This window comes from Eschrichtius robustus, chromosome 20 (genome assembly GCF_028021215.1).
Source record: "Eschrichtius robustus isolate mEscRob2 chromosome 20, mEscRob2.pri, whole genome shotgun sequence".
Taxonomy (NCBI): Eukaryota; Metazoa; Chordata; class Mammalia; order Artiodactyla; family Eschrichtiidae; genus Eschrichtius; species Eschrichtius robustus.
Window position 1 is genome coordinate 16,809,485 of NC_090843.1, and position 14,264 is coordinate 16,823,748.

Genomic DNA, 14,264 nt, shown 5'->3' on the forward strand with positions numbered 1-14,264 from the left:
TACTTGTGCAGGTTTTTAAAATAATTATTTTAAAAACCTACCTAAGTAATACACGAGCTTTCATGTTAAAAATTCAGAGAATACGGAAAAAGAAAAAGCCCCCTTTGACACAGCCCCACCCACCCGTGCCTGTCCCAATCTCTGCCCCACTGTCCTCTCCAGAGGGAACTTTGACCAGTCGAGAGGGTGCTGTTCCTGACTTCTGGGTCGGCCTATACCTTTGTATATGTACGTTTAGAAATGTACGGCTTTATTTGGGCTTTTCCTTCACATCAGTGGAATTATACTTTTTGGCTTTGGAAACCTTTTCACTTTTGTTCATGTGGATGGATTGCATTCTTTTTACCTGCTGCATAGTACTTCATGGTTAGATGCACTGTATCATTTAACCTTTCCTCTCTTGGGCATTTGGGTTGCCCCTGGTTATTAGAAACAGGGCTGTGGCGAATACCATTGGACATGCCTCTTTGAATACAAGTGCAAGGATTTGGGTAAATATCAAGCCATGGAATTCCCAGGTCCAGGGGTACTCATAATGAAATTGTAATCAATGCTGCCAAAATGCTCTCCAAAAAGGATGTATCAAATCGCCTTCCCACCAACGGTATGTATGACAGCCTGCCTCTCAGCACCACCACCTCCAATGCTGGGTCTTATTAATCTTTATAATTCTTGCCCCCATGTTGGGAAGACAGTGATACCTCTGTTACTGTTGTTATAGTAGTTGTTATTTACCTTTTTATTTTGAAATAAGTTTAGGCTAACGGAAAAGTTCTGAAAATACAGAGTTCTTATAGTCCCTTCCCCCAACGTCTCCTCATGTCAGCATCTTACATAACCTCATACAGTGATCAAAACTAAGACATTAATTAACATTAGTACAAAGCTATTTAATAAACAGCAGACTTTACTCAGATATCACAAATTTTCTCACTCGTGTTCTGGTTGTTTTAAGTTTTGTTTCCCTAATTACTAGAAAGATCGAACATCTTTTTGTATTTTTTTTGGCCATCTGTGTTTCTTCTGTACAATGCCAGTTCAAAATTCTTTGCCCATTTTTTCCCCTCTTGGATCGTTTGCCTTTTTATAATGATTTGCAGAGGCTCTTTATTTAAGAACTCTTCTAAGCTCACACAGCTAATGAGTGAAATGAAAACCCAGGTCTATTGATTGCCTATTTCCACTACAAACACCCTGTCCTCAGTTCTCCATTGCTTCCTTTCTCTCCTGGTCCACGCTCTGTGGTCCCCAGCTGGGAGACCATGTTCTTATCAGCGTCCCTCAGAGAATCAAGTGGCGCCAGGGCTGCTCGCTTGTACCTCATTCTACTCATCATCGCTGGGCTAATGACATTAGAGGCCGCCTGGGATGGGCCTTTTCTGGACACCAGCTTGCTTTCTGGAAATTCTCATCTCCCTCTGAGGCAGGCTGCAGAGAACGCTGGCTGCCGAGGCCCAAGAATGTGCCATTGGCTGATTGTCCCTTCTTTAATTGCTGTCCTGGCAATCATAAAACCTCCTGCCCTGGCAGAATGGAAACTGCAGAAGGAGGGAGTGTGCGTCTTGGTATCGCTGGGGCCCCTGCAATTCCCAGAACACCGCCCAGGGCGCTCCGAGCCCCCTCTCAGGCCACTCCCTCATCCTCCAGCCACAGCTCCGGAAATTGACAGGAGATGGTAGGCCAGGGTGGGCACTGCCGTGGGCAGGGGTGCAAAGGTGGCGCCCTTCTTGGCTGCTCTGCTTCCACCCAACCATCAGTTCCTTGAGGAGGTGGGCTGTGTCTCGATATTCTTCTCCCTCTGGCTCTAAAATGGGGCTAAACAGAAATCTTGTCACTTGTAGTTACTCTAGATAAGGAAGGAGATGGGGTGGAGACACCCTTTGTCCCTAGTCTGGTCCCAAATGTTTGGCAGGGACAGTGGTGTAGTGTGTTGAACGGTGCCCCCCTCCCCAAATATATGTCCACCCAGAACCTGTGATTGTGACCTAATTAGGAAAAAGGGTCTTTGAGGATGCAATTTTTTTTAAACTTTTTATTTTATATTGGAGTATAGTTGATTAACAATGTTGTGATAGTTTCAGGTGTACAGCAAAGGGATTCAGTTATACATATACATGTATCTAGTCTTTTGCAAATTCTTTTCCCATTCAGGTTGTTGAGGATGTAATTATTAAGAACCTCAAGAAGAGGTCATCCTGGGTTACCGAGGTGGTCCCTAAATCCAGTGACACATATTGTCATGCGATAAAGACAGAGGGAGATTGGAGACACACAGAGAAGAGGAGAAGGCCATGTGAACGGGGAGGCAGAGACTGGAGTTATTTAGCCGCAAGCCAAGGAACGCCTGGGGTCACCAGAAGCTGGAAGAAGGAAAGAAGACTTCTCCCTTAGAACCTTCCGAGGGCAGTGGCCCTGCTGACATCTGAAGTCCAGACTGCCATCCTCCAGACTGTGAGAAAATAAACTTCTGTTGTTTTAAGCCACTTGGTTTGTGGTAATTTGTTATAACAGCCACAGGCAACTAATATAGGTGGGAACCAACCAGGCCATTAAAACCCATAATCCTTGAAGGGACTACAGAAATCATCCATTGTTGCCTGAGTAGGAAAATGAGGACAACAGGGAGGGATGACCTGCCTCTGACCAGCATAAGCAAACATCAGCGTGTTTCATTTATACACAATAGCCTGTGTGGTAGTATCTCTTTGTCAGCCCCACAGGGGACAGGTGCAGAGCAAGGCACTGGCTCTTCACCATGGAAGGAAGGTGGGCATTTTCTCTGTGGAAAACAGAGGGCGGGGGTGGGGCTTGTTTTGAGAACCCGTGGGAAGCGCCCAGCTCCTTCCCAGGCCCCCTCCAGGCCCTGGGGAGGGGCCTCAGAATTTGCATTTCTTTTGTTTGTTTCTTTGTTTGGTTAAGAAGACATTGGATGATTTTTTTTTTTTAACTGAAGTATAGTTGATTTACAGAATTTGCATTTTTGACAAGTTCCCAGGCAAGCCTGCTGCTGCTGGATCAGGGATCACTCTTTGAGAACCCTTGCTCTAAAGCAGTGCTTCTTAGACCTTCATAAGCAGAGGCTTCACCTTGGGATCGTGTTATAATTCAGATTCTGACAACCCTTTGTACTATCTGACCCTGCTCTCCTCGCTGTCCTTTTCCAGCCGCAGCTGATTGGACCAGGAGTAGATGTTGAATCAAGGGCCCATGGGCTCACCGACAACCAATGAAAAGACCCCGACCACACAGAGTAAATCTAAGCCCAGCCGAGTCCCTCTCTTGAGAATCAGAATGGTGTCTGAATAGAGACCATTGCCCACTGGGGGTGGTTCCTGGGCAGAGACCACGATGCAGAGTTGGGACCAGTGCCACGACGAGCCTAGAGCAAAATGAGCGTGCAGAGGCAGCTGGCGCGGGAGGGAAGAGAGGAAGTGGGTGCACAGAGCCTGTACAGCCCGGAGAGGCAGAGGATGCCTTTGCTTTCTGACAGCTCTCTAATTCCCAATTCCCACGAGCCCCACCTGGGCTGTTTGCCCTGGTGCTCTGAGAAACCCCGTGTCCTTCCAATAAGCTACTCTTTTTGCTTGAGATACTTTGAATGGGTTCAGTTCCTTGAAGCCAAAGGGCCTGAATTAATCAGAATGTACGAATCTATGCCCTCATCCACCCGCTCCTGACGGTGAAACCCTCTGAGGCAGGAACTGCATCCCGGGTCATGTTTGTGTCCAGGACCTTGGACAGGGCCCTGCACAGGGGTGCTGGAGAGTGCGGCGTGAATCTCCGGATACAACGTGCATAGGTATTAGGTGCAAGAGCACATTCCAAGCGAGTGGAAGGCAGAGCAGAGGCACGGAGCTGGGCGAGCATGTGAGGAGGGCTACACACACAGGGTGGCTGGGGGATATAGCAGGCAAGCTTGGCTGTAGGGAAGGCTGATCACGGACTGCCTTAAACACCAAGCCGAGGAGCTGGGCTTGGTTTGACAGGCAGTAGGGAGGCATCCAAGGTCTTTCAGCCAGAAGGACACGACCAAGAATAGTTGTGCTCTTTTATTTTCTCAAGGATCTTAATGACCTCTCATCCCCAGGTGAGAGGTGACATCTTGTAAGCCTGTAAAAATGGGAAGGAGAAAATAGATCCCAGAGGTTTTCCTAGCATAGAATCAACAGGAAATTGCGACTTGGTTGGACACCGTGCTAAGCCCGGGAATGGAGAGTATTCTGTTAATAAACCAGAGTGTGGAAGTAAAAGTCCAACCTCACTGTTAAGTAGAGACATGCAAATTGAAAGTGATATTGTTTTTCATCATAGCAAATTGTAAAAGATCCTGGTGAAAGTGTGATAAAATGGTTACTTCCATGTTTTACAGCACACGCAGAGGATAAATTGACAAACACATAATTTGGAAAGTAATTTAGCAAAATGCATTACCATCTTTAAGGATTTTCATACCCCTAGTTTCCCAGAAGTAAAATTACTAGACCTATCTTACAGAAATCTCCTAAAACATGTAAAGTAATTTACTGCCAAAGATATTCCTCATGGTGCTGTAGGAAACAGATCAAACATCCAATAAAGAGAATGTGAAGTCTATGAAGTTATATCTGCTATGGAATACTACATAGCCCGTTCCAAACAAAGGTTCAAAGGGTACATAGAATATTCATAGCAGAATACCAGTGTATATATCCATTTTGATAATAACTATGTAAATGAAACACACAAATAAAAACCTATGAATGGGAAAAATATGACTGCATGGAAATATACCGAAGTTTAACAGGAATTTTGCTTTTTTCCTACTTTTCTGTGCTCTCCACTTTTTCTCCAAAGCACAATAAAATCACGATAAAAAGAAATCCCTGGAGCCTGATAAAGCAGCTGAAACTGGGAAACACTCACTGGCTATTGCAACGGAGACACCCAACTCCTGTCTCTCCTTCACTGACTCCGGGTGCCCGGCTCTCCCCAGCGGGAAGGAATAGGAGTGTTGCTGTGGGGCTGTGTCTTTGTCTTGTCCTCTCTGTGAGACATTTAATTCTCAAGCACAGGGCTGGGCACTCAGGCAGCTTGTGTCAGGGTTTGTGTGTGCTAGTTTCCTGTGGCAGCTGTAACAAATTACCACAATCTTGGTGGATTAAAACAACAGACATTCATTCTCTCACAGTTCTGGAGGCCAAAAGTCTGAAATCAGGACTACTGACCTGAAATCAAGAGGTCAGCAGGCCAGAGCTCCTTCTGGAGGCTCCCAGGGAGAATCTGTTCTTTGCCCCTTCCAGCTCCTGGGGGCTGCCGGCAATCCTTGGCTGGTGGCCACATCACTCCCAGCTCTGCTTCCATCTTCACATTGCCTTCTCCACTTCTGTGTGTGTAATCCTCCTCTGTCTCCCTCTTATAAGAACCATTGTGATTACATTTAGGATCTACTTGGATAATACAAGATAGCGTCCCTACCTCAAGATCCTTAACTTAATCACCCCTGCCAAGTCGTCTTTTTTTTCTTCCATATAAGGTAACATTCACAGGTTCCAGGGATTAGGACATGACTATCTTTTGGAGGGAACGTTATTCAATTTATCACAACCAGCGTTAAGAATTAAGTGATGTGGGTTGAGACCAGACCAACCCCTGGCTCACACTCTTGTGACTATATCAGGGGATGGTCTGGAAGACAATCTGGGCTGTGATGGGTGAGGATTCCCAGGAGGGCTGCCTCCCTTGCCCAGGTTCACTTCATTGTCTGGGTCAGAACTGCAGGCAATGTCCAGGCTTTGCCCAGGATGATTTATGAGGGGCTGAGGATTTTGCCCAGAGAAGTTCTCCGCTCTCTGGATCCAAGAGCCTCCTGCTTTAAGAAAACCAAGAATGTGGTGGGAAATTGGGACCCTGTGAAACAATCCCTGAAAGGCAAGCAGTTGCATTCCAGAAAGAGTGTCCTGTTTGTGAAGGGTTCTTGGGTTAGTTTCCAGGTTCTTAGTTACCTTCGCCTTGTCAGCGGCTTGCTGTGTGACCTCGGGCAGGCGGCTCTCGCTCTCTGTCGTCAGTTATGGAGAGTTCTGAAAGGTCCCTGGAGGCTCTGCCAACCCCCTCACTCAGACCTCATACACCGTCCTCCCCCTAGTCTTTTGCACCGTTCAAGTCCTTAAGAGGCTGGGGAAGCCACTTAAAGGCATTTCTCAGAACTACTCCTCCCAATGTCAGCAGCCCAAGGTTCTCCCAGTGGAGCCTCAGTTTCCCTTTCCAGCTTCCCCTTCACGGGGTCTCTCTGAGACTGTGTTCCATAATTCTAGGTGGGCTCAGGGGTGAGATGTGAGACCTGGTCTCAGACTTTATGTGGCTGGAAGAACTCCAGCCAAGAGTCCTAGAGGCTGAAGAGTAGGTGTTCCCAAAGATAAAACTAAGCACCTGGAAAGTAAACCAGTGACGGGCAGGGACGTGCTCACAAACACAATGATTAATCGCTGTGCTGTGTGTGGGAAGGGGCACCTGTGGGCCTACAAGAACAAGTACTGGGGGGACCGGAGGACAAAATGGGGAGTCCCTCTCACCTAGCAATGGTCCACGTCCTGGGGGTCTTGAAACACAGAATTTGTTATTCAAAATAAGGTCACTTATTCAAGGTGACCTGATTCTATGGGAGTAGGGTAAATACCAGGGCATGGACCCTTCAAGCATTAAGGATGTTTAGTGATGCTGCATTGGGGCTACTTCATTTCATAAACTATCAAAATACCCTCAGACCCTTCTCCAGGACACCTCCGCTTCATCACAGTCAGCTTCTAAAGAGTTAACCTTGGGCCCAGTAGGGACTCCAGAACTTTGCAGATGGGTAGTTTATTATACATTTTTTGAATATCACCCCTGACTATAATTATTCCAAAGTTCCCAGATGGAATGCCCCTGGCCCTTGGAGTGTGAGCCCGCCTGCTCTTACATTACTGACCAGGAGATGGCAGGACAGGAGCGCACAAAGTTCAGCGTTGCAGGAAAAAAGGCACAAACCCTTCCGCGTTTCAGTCTAACTGAGGAGGGATTCCTCTTCTGGTTATGCGGTGGTGCCCTTGTTCACCGCCAGGCACCCACCCTCACACCGCACCTCACTGGGCATGGCCGGACATCCTAACCCTTGGAAGGGAAGAGGATGACTCCCGCTCTGGGAGCTCAACCAGGAAGAATTGTAAGCTGATTTGGGAAAGACGGCATTTGGAGGTGTGACAAGTGCTGTCCTGGAAAGTTTGCTCTGAAACCTGGGCATCAGGTACTGAGATAACATGTGTATCTAGCCTATCGTTAGTGCTTAGCACGTGTTAGCTGTGTGAACACGTACCTCACCTCATTTAATCCTTTCGACAAACCCACAGTGTAAACCTTTGCAGCCCATTTTACAGATGAGGAGATCAAGACGCAGAGGGGTGGCTTCAGTTGTCCAGCAGCACACGGCAAGTGAATAGCAATGCTGGACTTTGAATCCAAGTCTCAGTGACTCAGCGTGCAGCTGTGTCCTCCTGTGCTAGCTGAAGAGATGCTTGATGGTGAATCACAAACCTTCCACACACAATTACTTCTCAAAGAGAATAGAGAGCTGAACCTTCTGAGGGGCACAAGGCAAAGGAATGGGTAGACCCTGGGTTTTCCTGGAGGAGGCATATTTTGCAGATTGCGGTGTGCAGAGAGGAGCGGTATTGAGGATGGGAACTGATCCCAGCTGCTGGACTGGGAGGCAGAAGACCAAAGTTATGTACTATTTATGCTGTCCCATTGCTGTGTGACGTTGGGCAGCTCCTGACCCTCTCTGGGCTCTCCTTTCCTCATCTGTGGGATAGAGCATCTCTCGGGTCCTTGCTGGTTCTCACTATCGAGGGAAGCCAAAATCTCTGGTACCAAACTTCTCATCAACTAGAAAAAAGCTAGGCTGTGACTATTCAGCTCATGGGGTTCTTGCTGGGATTAAATGAGGCCACAAAGAAAAATACCGGGCAGCCTGAACACAGCACAGCCCCAGAGCTGGGACTGGGCCACCTGGAGCCCTGGGCATGGCTCAGGAGTTCATTTCTGCCTTGGTCCCATCTTAGTTTTTTTTTTTCTGGGCGGTGGGGTGGGGGGTTGGTTTTTTTGGCCGTGCTGCGCAGCTTGTGGGATCTTAGGTCCCTGACCAGAGATTCCACTGGACTGCCAGGGAATTCCCCACCACCCCATCTTAGGTTTCACCTGTCACACGTTGGGCTCTGCAGATGTTGAGATGGGGTTCGAACTGCAAAAGCAGCAGAGGAGGGAACAGGTGAGGGCAGGGGAGCCATCAGACCGGGGTGCAGGCTTGCCTGCCACCGTCTCTGCTAGCCGAGGGGGAGATGGGCAGGCCCTGGTCCCACTGTCCTGCTCTGTCATTAGCTACCTGAGGGTGCAGTACGGATGTGTGTGCATGTCTGCTTGCACGTACCCGTGTGTGTGTGTACATGCACACGTGCAGTACTCGGTGTCCCTCTGGCACTCAGATGGGGGTTGCCAACGCTGGGCACCTCTGACAGGTGACAGCCACCTGGATTCGGCCCAATCCCTGGGAAGCAGACTGGCAAAGGGAAGCACAGCCCGCAGCTCAGAGAGGATCCTGGCTCTGGAGTCAGGGCAGGAGCAGGGGATGCTGGGCCATCACAGAAGAGCAGTGACAGCAGCGCTACCAGATGTCGGGAGCCCAGGCTCGGCTCCTTACCCGGACGGTTTAATACGCGCTGGAACCCCCGAGGTAGGCGGTGTCATTCCCCCCATTTTATAGACAGAATAGTCTCTGAGTGTTAGCCCCTGTTGGGTAGAAGAGTGAGGACAGAGTTGGATTCGTTCTTCCCTGAATCTGCTTGGACATGGCGGGGGGTGGGATGGGGAGGGGTTCCCTCCTCAGACCGTCCCCTTGAGCAACCTCTCCTCGGAGGCAGGCATCGTCCTGCCCAGGGGGCTCCAGTCCAGCGTCCTCAGAGCCACACTGACTGCAAGTTCCTGGGAGAGCAGAGCTCCCTTGCCCCCCCAGTCTAGGCGGTGAGGGGGACCGAGAGGCCTCGGTTCTGTTCAGCCCTCCCCCTTGGGCCTGGCAGAGGGGTATAGCCCACCCTTGGCGGGCCCAGTGACGCAGGTCAGCAGTGGGGAGGCTGCCCTGGCTGGAGGTGAGCCAGAGCCTGCGGAGGCCCCTCTGTCCAGGCCAGATGGTCGCTGGCTCCAGCAGAAGGGGCTGCCAACCCCTCCGGTCAGTGTCCTGGCCGGGTTCCTTGCTCTGCCCTTGTCCAGACCCGGCCTTCAGATGCTGTTTGCCGAGGGGGCTGCGCTTCATCCCCGGTGAGTGGGACTTCCTTTGAGATGCCCTTTACCTGACCCCCTTCCTCCCCACCCCGAGGGCCCAGCCAGAACCCTCAGAGTCTCATCTCCACACTGACCAAGGCCCTGCAGTACCCCAGGGAGGCGGCCTGAGGTGTTCCCTCGGTGTTCAGGCTGGAGCAACTCATTCATGCATTCATTCATTACAACCAGCTTCAAGAATTAAGTGAGGTGGGTTGAGACCAGACCTACCCTTGGCTCACACTCTTGTGGCTGCAGCAGGGGATGGTCTGGAAGGCTGTGATGGGTGAGGATTCCCGGGAGGGCTGCCTCTCTTGCCCAGGTTCACTTCATTGTCTGGGTCAGAACTGCAGGCGGGGGCCAGGCTTTGCCCAGAATTCATTGATTCATTCATTCCATGATTCATTAATTCATTCATTCCTCCAACAAATATAACTCAAGCACCTGCTACATACCAGGCCCTGTTCTACACAGATGAACAAGACAGAGGGTTCCCTGCCCTCACCAAGCTGACGTGACTGGGGGAGACGAGAAAACTAATGAACCGGGTATAGGGTGATGTGATTGAGGCCAGGGGCTGCTTTAGGAAGGGTCATCAAGATAGGCTTCCATGAGGAGGGGGCATTTGAGCTGGGGCTGGACGGACAAGAAACTGGCCAGACCCGATTCTGGGGGTAGGAGGAGTGGAAAGTTGCAGGTAGAGGACTCAGCATGTGGGAAGGTCCTGGGGGGCAGGGGGAAGATGTGTGTGATGGGGGCTGGTGTGTGCTCGCTGGTGGTGGTAAGAGCAGGAATGCTGGGTGTGGAGGGGAGGAGGGGAGGAAGTTGGGGCCAGAACCCAAAGGCTTGTAGGAGTTGGATTTGATTCTTTCAGCTCCTTTCACAAGGGGGAGTAATATACACAGAGCTAACATTCATATCGATCTCCCTACAGGCATTGCGTCAGTCCTCGTATATAAGCCAATGCGGTCAAACCTCCCCCAAACCCCCACAGTAGGTCCTATTATTATCCCATTCTACAGATGAGAAAACCGAGGCACTAAGAGGTTAAATCACTTGCTCAATGACACAAGACAGGTCAGTGATGGAGCTGGAATTTCCAGTAGGCTGCTGGTTCCAGAACTCTAACCACGGTACCGCACTGCCCCTCCCACATAGCCTCCTCCGGAAGCCTTCCCTCACCCCAGAGTTTGTTTGCTCTGCTTAAGCAACATATAAACACACCATAAAACTAAAGAAACTGTGGGGTCCTCAAGAGGTCATTTTGTCCATGCCCCTGCCTCCAGGCGGACATGGTATAAGTCCCATTTTGAAGATGAGACTCCTGAACCTCAAAGGGGTTAAAAGATTGGTCCATCATCCAGGGTCAGGGAAGGAAGCACGGGAACTAGAGCCGTGGTCTCCTAAATTCTTCCACTCCGGTTCCAACCTCTCCATACCCGTTTTGAGATGAATCTCAAGTTGTTTCTTGTCTGTTCACCATCCCCCACCCTTCCCCCAGCTGGACAGCAGTCTCCCTCTGTGCCCACCACAAGGTGGTGTACACAGTAGGCGCATACTTGATGTCTGTGGCTGCAGCAGGTGGATGAGAGCAGGCACATGCTGGGCGTGGTGTTGCTGTCCAGGATGCCTAGAGCAGGGAAGCTCAGCAGGAAGGGTGGTAGTGAGCTGACACTTGAAGGCTGCTTAGAAATGCTCCAGTGAGTGAGGGAGCTGGGCTGTGGTGTATCTGTCTGGGATGGGAAGGGTATCTCAGCCAGAGAGAAAAGCATGTGCAAAGAGAGAGGGAGAGAACGTGGTGTGATCAAGGAAGAGTCATGGTTCAATTGGACCTGAGCATGAGAAAAAGATGGGCAGTGAGGCCGGGGTTGGGCTGCAGGGAGAGATGGGGCCTGTCCTAAGGACCCTCCAGTCTCTGCATGGACTTATTCCGTGGTTGCTGCTTTCTTACAGTCCTAACAAACAAAGAGGCTCCATTGGGTAGATATGGAATATCTTTAATGCCCCTATTTCTTTTTGCCACATGTGGCTTTGCTCTGCAATAGTCTAGAGGCACAAGTCCCAGGGCCCCGGGTTCACAAGGGAGCCTGGGTCGACATGCTCTTCTTTACCTTCAGGCCCTTCTTCTTGTGGAGCCCCGTCCAGGGCAGGCCAGCATCGTGGGCCTGGGCCTGGGCGTGGGTGTGGCCCAGCTCCGAGGGCGGCGGCATGAGTGGCATCAGTGGTGTCAGCATGGCCAGTGGCATCAGTGGCATCAGCTCCTCTGAGGCCCCAGGGGGGGTACAGGGCAGCTCATCAGGCTCCAGGGTGGCATCACTCCAGCCCTCAGAGCTGTCACTGTGGCCTTCAGGACTGGTGGCTTCCTCCTCACATATGGTGACAATCTCAGCCGTGTCCTTCCCGAGGTCGCTGTCTAAGTTCCCTGCCAGGTGCTCAGTGGCCCCCTCAAGCTCGCTGGCTCTGTGGACGTCTGCTGCGTGCTCCTGCTTCTGGTCAAAGCCAACTGAAGGTGCCCCGCAGAGCCCTGGCACCGGCCGGGCGGGGGTCTTGGCTCTGCCCTGGCCAGTCCAGAAGAGGGTGAGCTCTTGGCGGCAGGCAGCCACGGCCAGGCTGGTGAGCAGGGTGCTGGACACCAGGTAGAGCAGGGCGGGCTGGCCCATCTGCATGAGCGCCATGGCAACAAAGGTGACCAGCAGGCCCACAGCGTAGGCCACGGTGCAGGCCACGAAGTAGACCTGCCGCGAGCGGATATGCACGTCAAAGCGGTGACAGTAGGCCACCAAGAAGCCGGGGACCACGATGTCACCGAAGCCAAGGATGGAGAAGGGCTGGTCACACAGGGTCAAGGCCGAGAAGCTCAGCCGGGGCACCTTGAGCACCATGGGCAGCCTCTCGTGGCTCAAGGAGTCTGCCGGGCCCGAGGCTACCTCCACCATGATGCTCTCGCCGGTCCTGGTGAGCAGGGGTGTGACGAAGACATAGAAGACATCAAAGGCCATCAGGGCCAGCAGGAAGGAGGCACAGCTCTTGAGGGTGGGCAGGCGCACACGCCGCAGGACGAAAAGGCAGTAGGCCACACCCAGCATGTCCTGCAGGAGCCACGCCCAGCGGTCCTCGTTGCGGTAGGCGACCCAGAGGACCGTCACCACCATGCACAGGCCGGCCAGCAGCAGCAGGGGCAGCTGCAGACAGGCCCGGCGGCGGGGCAGGAGCCACCGGTATTGCTGCAGGGGCAGGTGGTGCACCACGGGCACCAGGCAGCTGTAGAGGCCGGTGCTGGCGCCCAGGCCGAAGATGGCGATCATGACATAGACAAAGCAGTCGTAGAAGAAGTAGAGCAGCAGCATGATGGAGGAGGACATGGTGACCACTGCACCCGTCATGGCCGGCGTGAAGTCCACTGTTGCGTCTTCTTCCTCGTGCCCCTGCTGGGCTGCCACTGCTTCCTGCTGATTGTGACCGCCAGGCCCCCCTCCCCCTTGGGCCAGGCACCGCTGCACCCGGTCAGCCTCAGTCACTCCGGCCCAGTAGCCGCCCACGGCCACGGTGCCTACAGCCAGGATGAAGATGACCACCACGTTGCAGTCAAGGATGGGCTCTGGGGGTGCATACAAGGCCACGCGGACCCCGGCGCCACCGTGGGTGTAGCTGAGGATGTCGAGCATGTCGGTGTAGCGGAGCATGGCCACGGGGATGGTGAGGTGTGGCAGGGGCTTGTGGCGGTCCTGGGTCGCCGGGGTGGTGTCTGAGCACTGCTGGCCGCTGACCTGGCTCACGATGAGCAGCCCGTGGGCTCCTCGGGCCTGAGCCAGCCAGCCTTTGGCGTAGAAGCTGCAGTTATCCCTCACGACCATGGCGGTGGTCTGGCGGAGGGGCTGCTGGCTGGGGGAGCCGGGGCGGGCCTGGTGGGAGGAGTCCTCGCCTGGGCACCAGGGTGCCTGGGTGCCGTCGTGCAGGGGCAGGAGGGGGGCGTGGTGCAGGTCCCGGGGCAGGGTGACGTAGTCGGAGCGGAACAGGACGCAGTAGTCCTTGCTCCAGTTGTCTGACACCACATGGACCACAGCGTACTCCCCCCGGGCCATGGTGCTGACAAAGAGGAGGAGGAGGAGGAGGAGGAGGAAGCCCAGGCACGCCATCCTCCTCAGGCACCTGCTGCTGCGTCCCAGTGTGGCAGCTGCCCACAGCCCACTGCCCCCTCTCGGGGCTGGGTGTGGCCCTCTGTCACAGAGCAGCAGCTTTGTCTTCTGTCCAGGAAACCAGGGCCACACCTACCTAGTCACAAAGCTGTGCAGCCTCTAGGGATCCTGTCCCCCAACCCTGCCTCTGGGTGGAGAGGTCATCTGGGTCCCCATACTCTGCCTAGCTCCCGGTGGAGCTGGACCAGCTAATTTGAAACAAGAGGTGAGAGGATGGGGTTGAGGGTCCCAGACAGGATTCTGGACCCACCTTGCCCCTTACACACTGGGTAACCCGGGCAGAGGCCTCTCCTCTCTGTGCCTGTTTCTTCAACTGCAGAGAAATGAGGACATTAGACCAGAGAGTTTCCAAGGCCCCTGGGAGCCCTGACCTCAGTGATATTGTGCACTTTTATTGAACTCTTACTAAGTGCCAGGTTCTTTACCTGTACTCACGGCACCCTGCAAGGAGGTATTACTATACCCATCCAGCACGAGGCTGCGAGCTGTCTTTTAAATCATGCCCCTTTGGGCAGGCACGTGACTAGAATTTTATTCCCAGACTCCCCTGGATTTAGGAATGGCCACGTGGCCATTTCTCACCAATGGAATTGAGCAGAAATGATGTGAGTCCCTCAGGGACCCAGACAGAGACTGTGGGGCTCCTCGTCCGTCCCTTTCCTTTTCTCACAAATCAGTCATGGACAGGCCATTGGCTATGGAGAGGAGGGCGTTGTCCTAAGGGACGGGGAGAAAGGGAGTGAAAGG

At 52.6% G+C, this 14,264-nt stretch overlaps 1 protein-coding gene across 1 annotated transcript; it reads right to left on the bottom strand.

Moving 5' to 3' along the window:
• Positions 1 to 11,396: 11,396 nt before the first annotated feature.
• On the bottom strand, positions 11,397 to 13,457 carry SPPL2C (signal peptide peptidase like 2C). Its single transcript, XM_068531516.1, has one exon. The coding sequence runs from the start codon at positions 13,455 to 13,457 to the stop codon at positions 11,397 to 11,399; it is 2,061 nt and encodes a 686-aa protein (XP_068387617.1).
• Between the last annotated feature and the right edge of the window lie 807 nt (positions 13,458 to 14,264).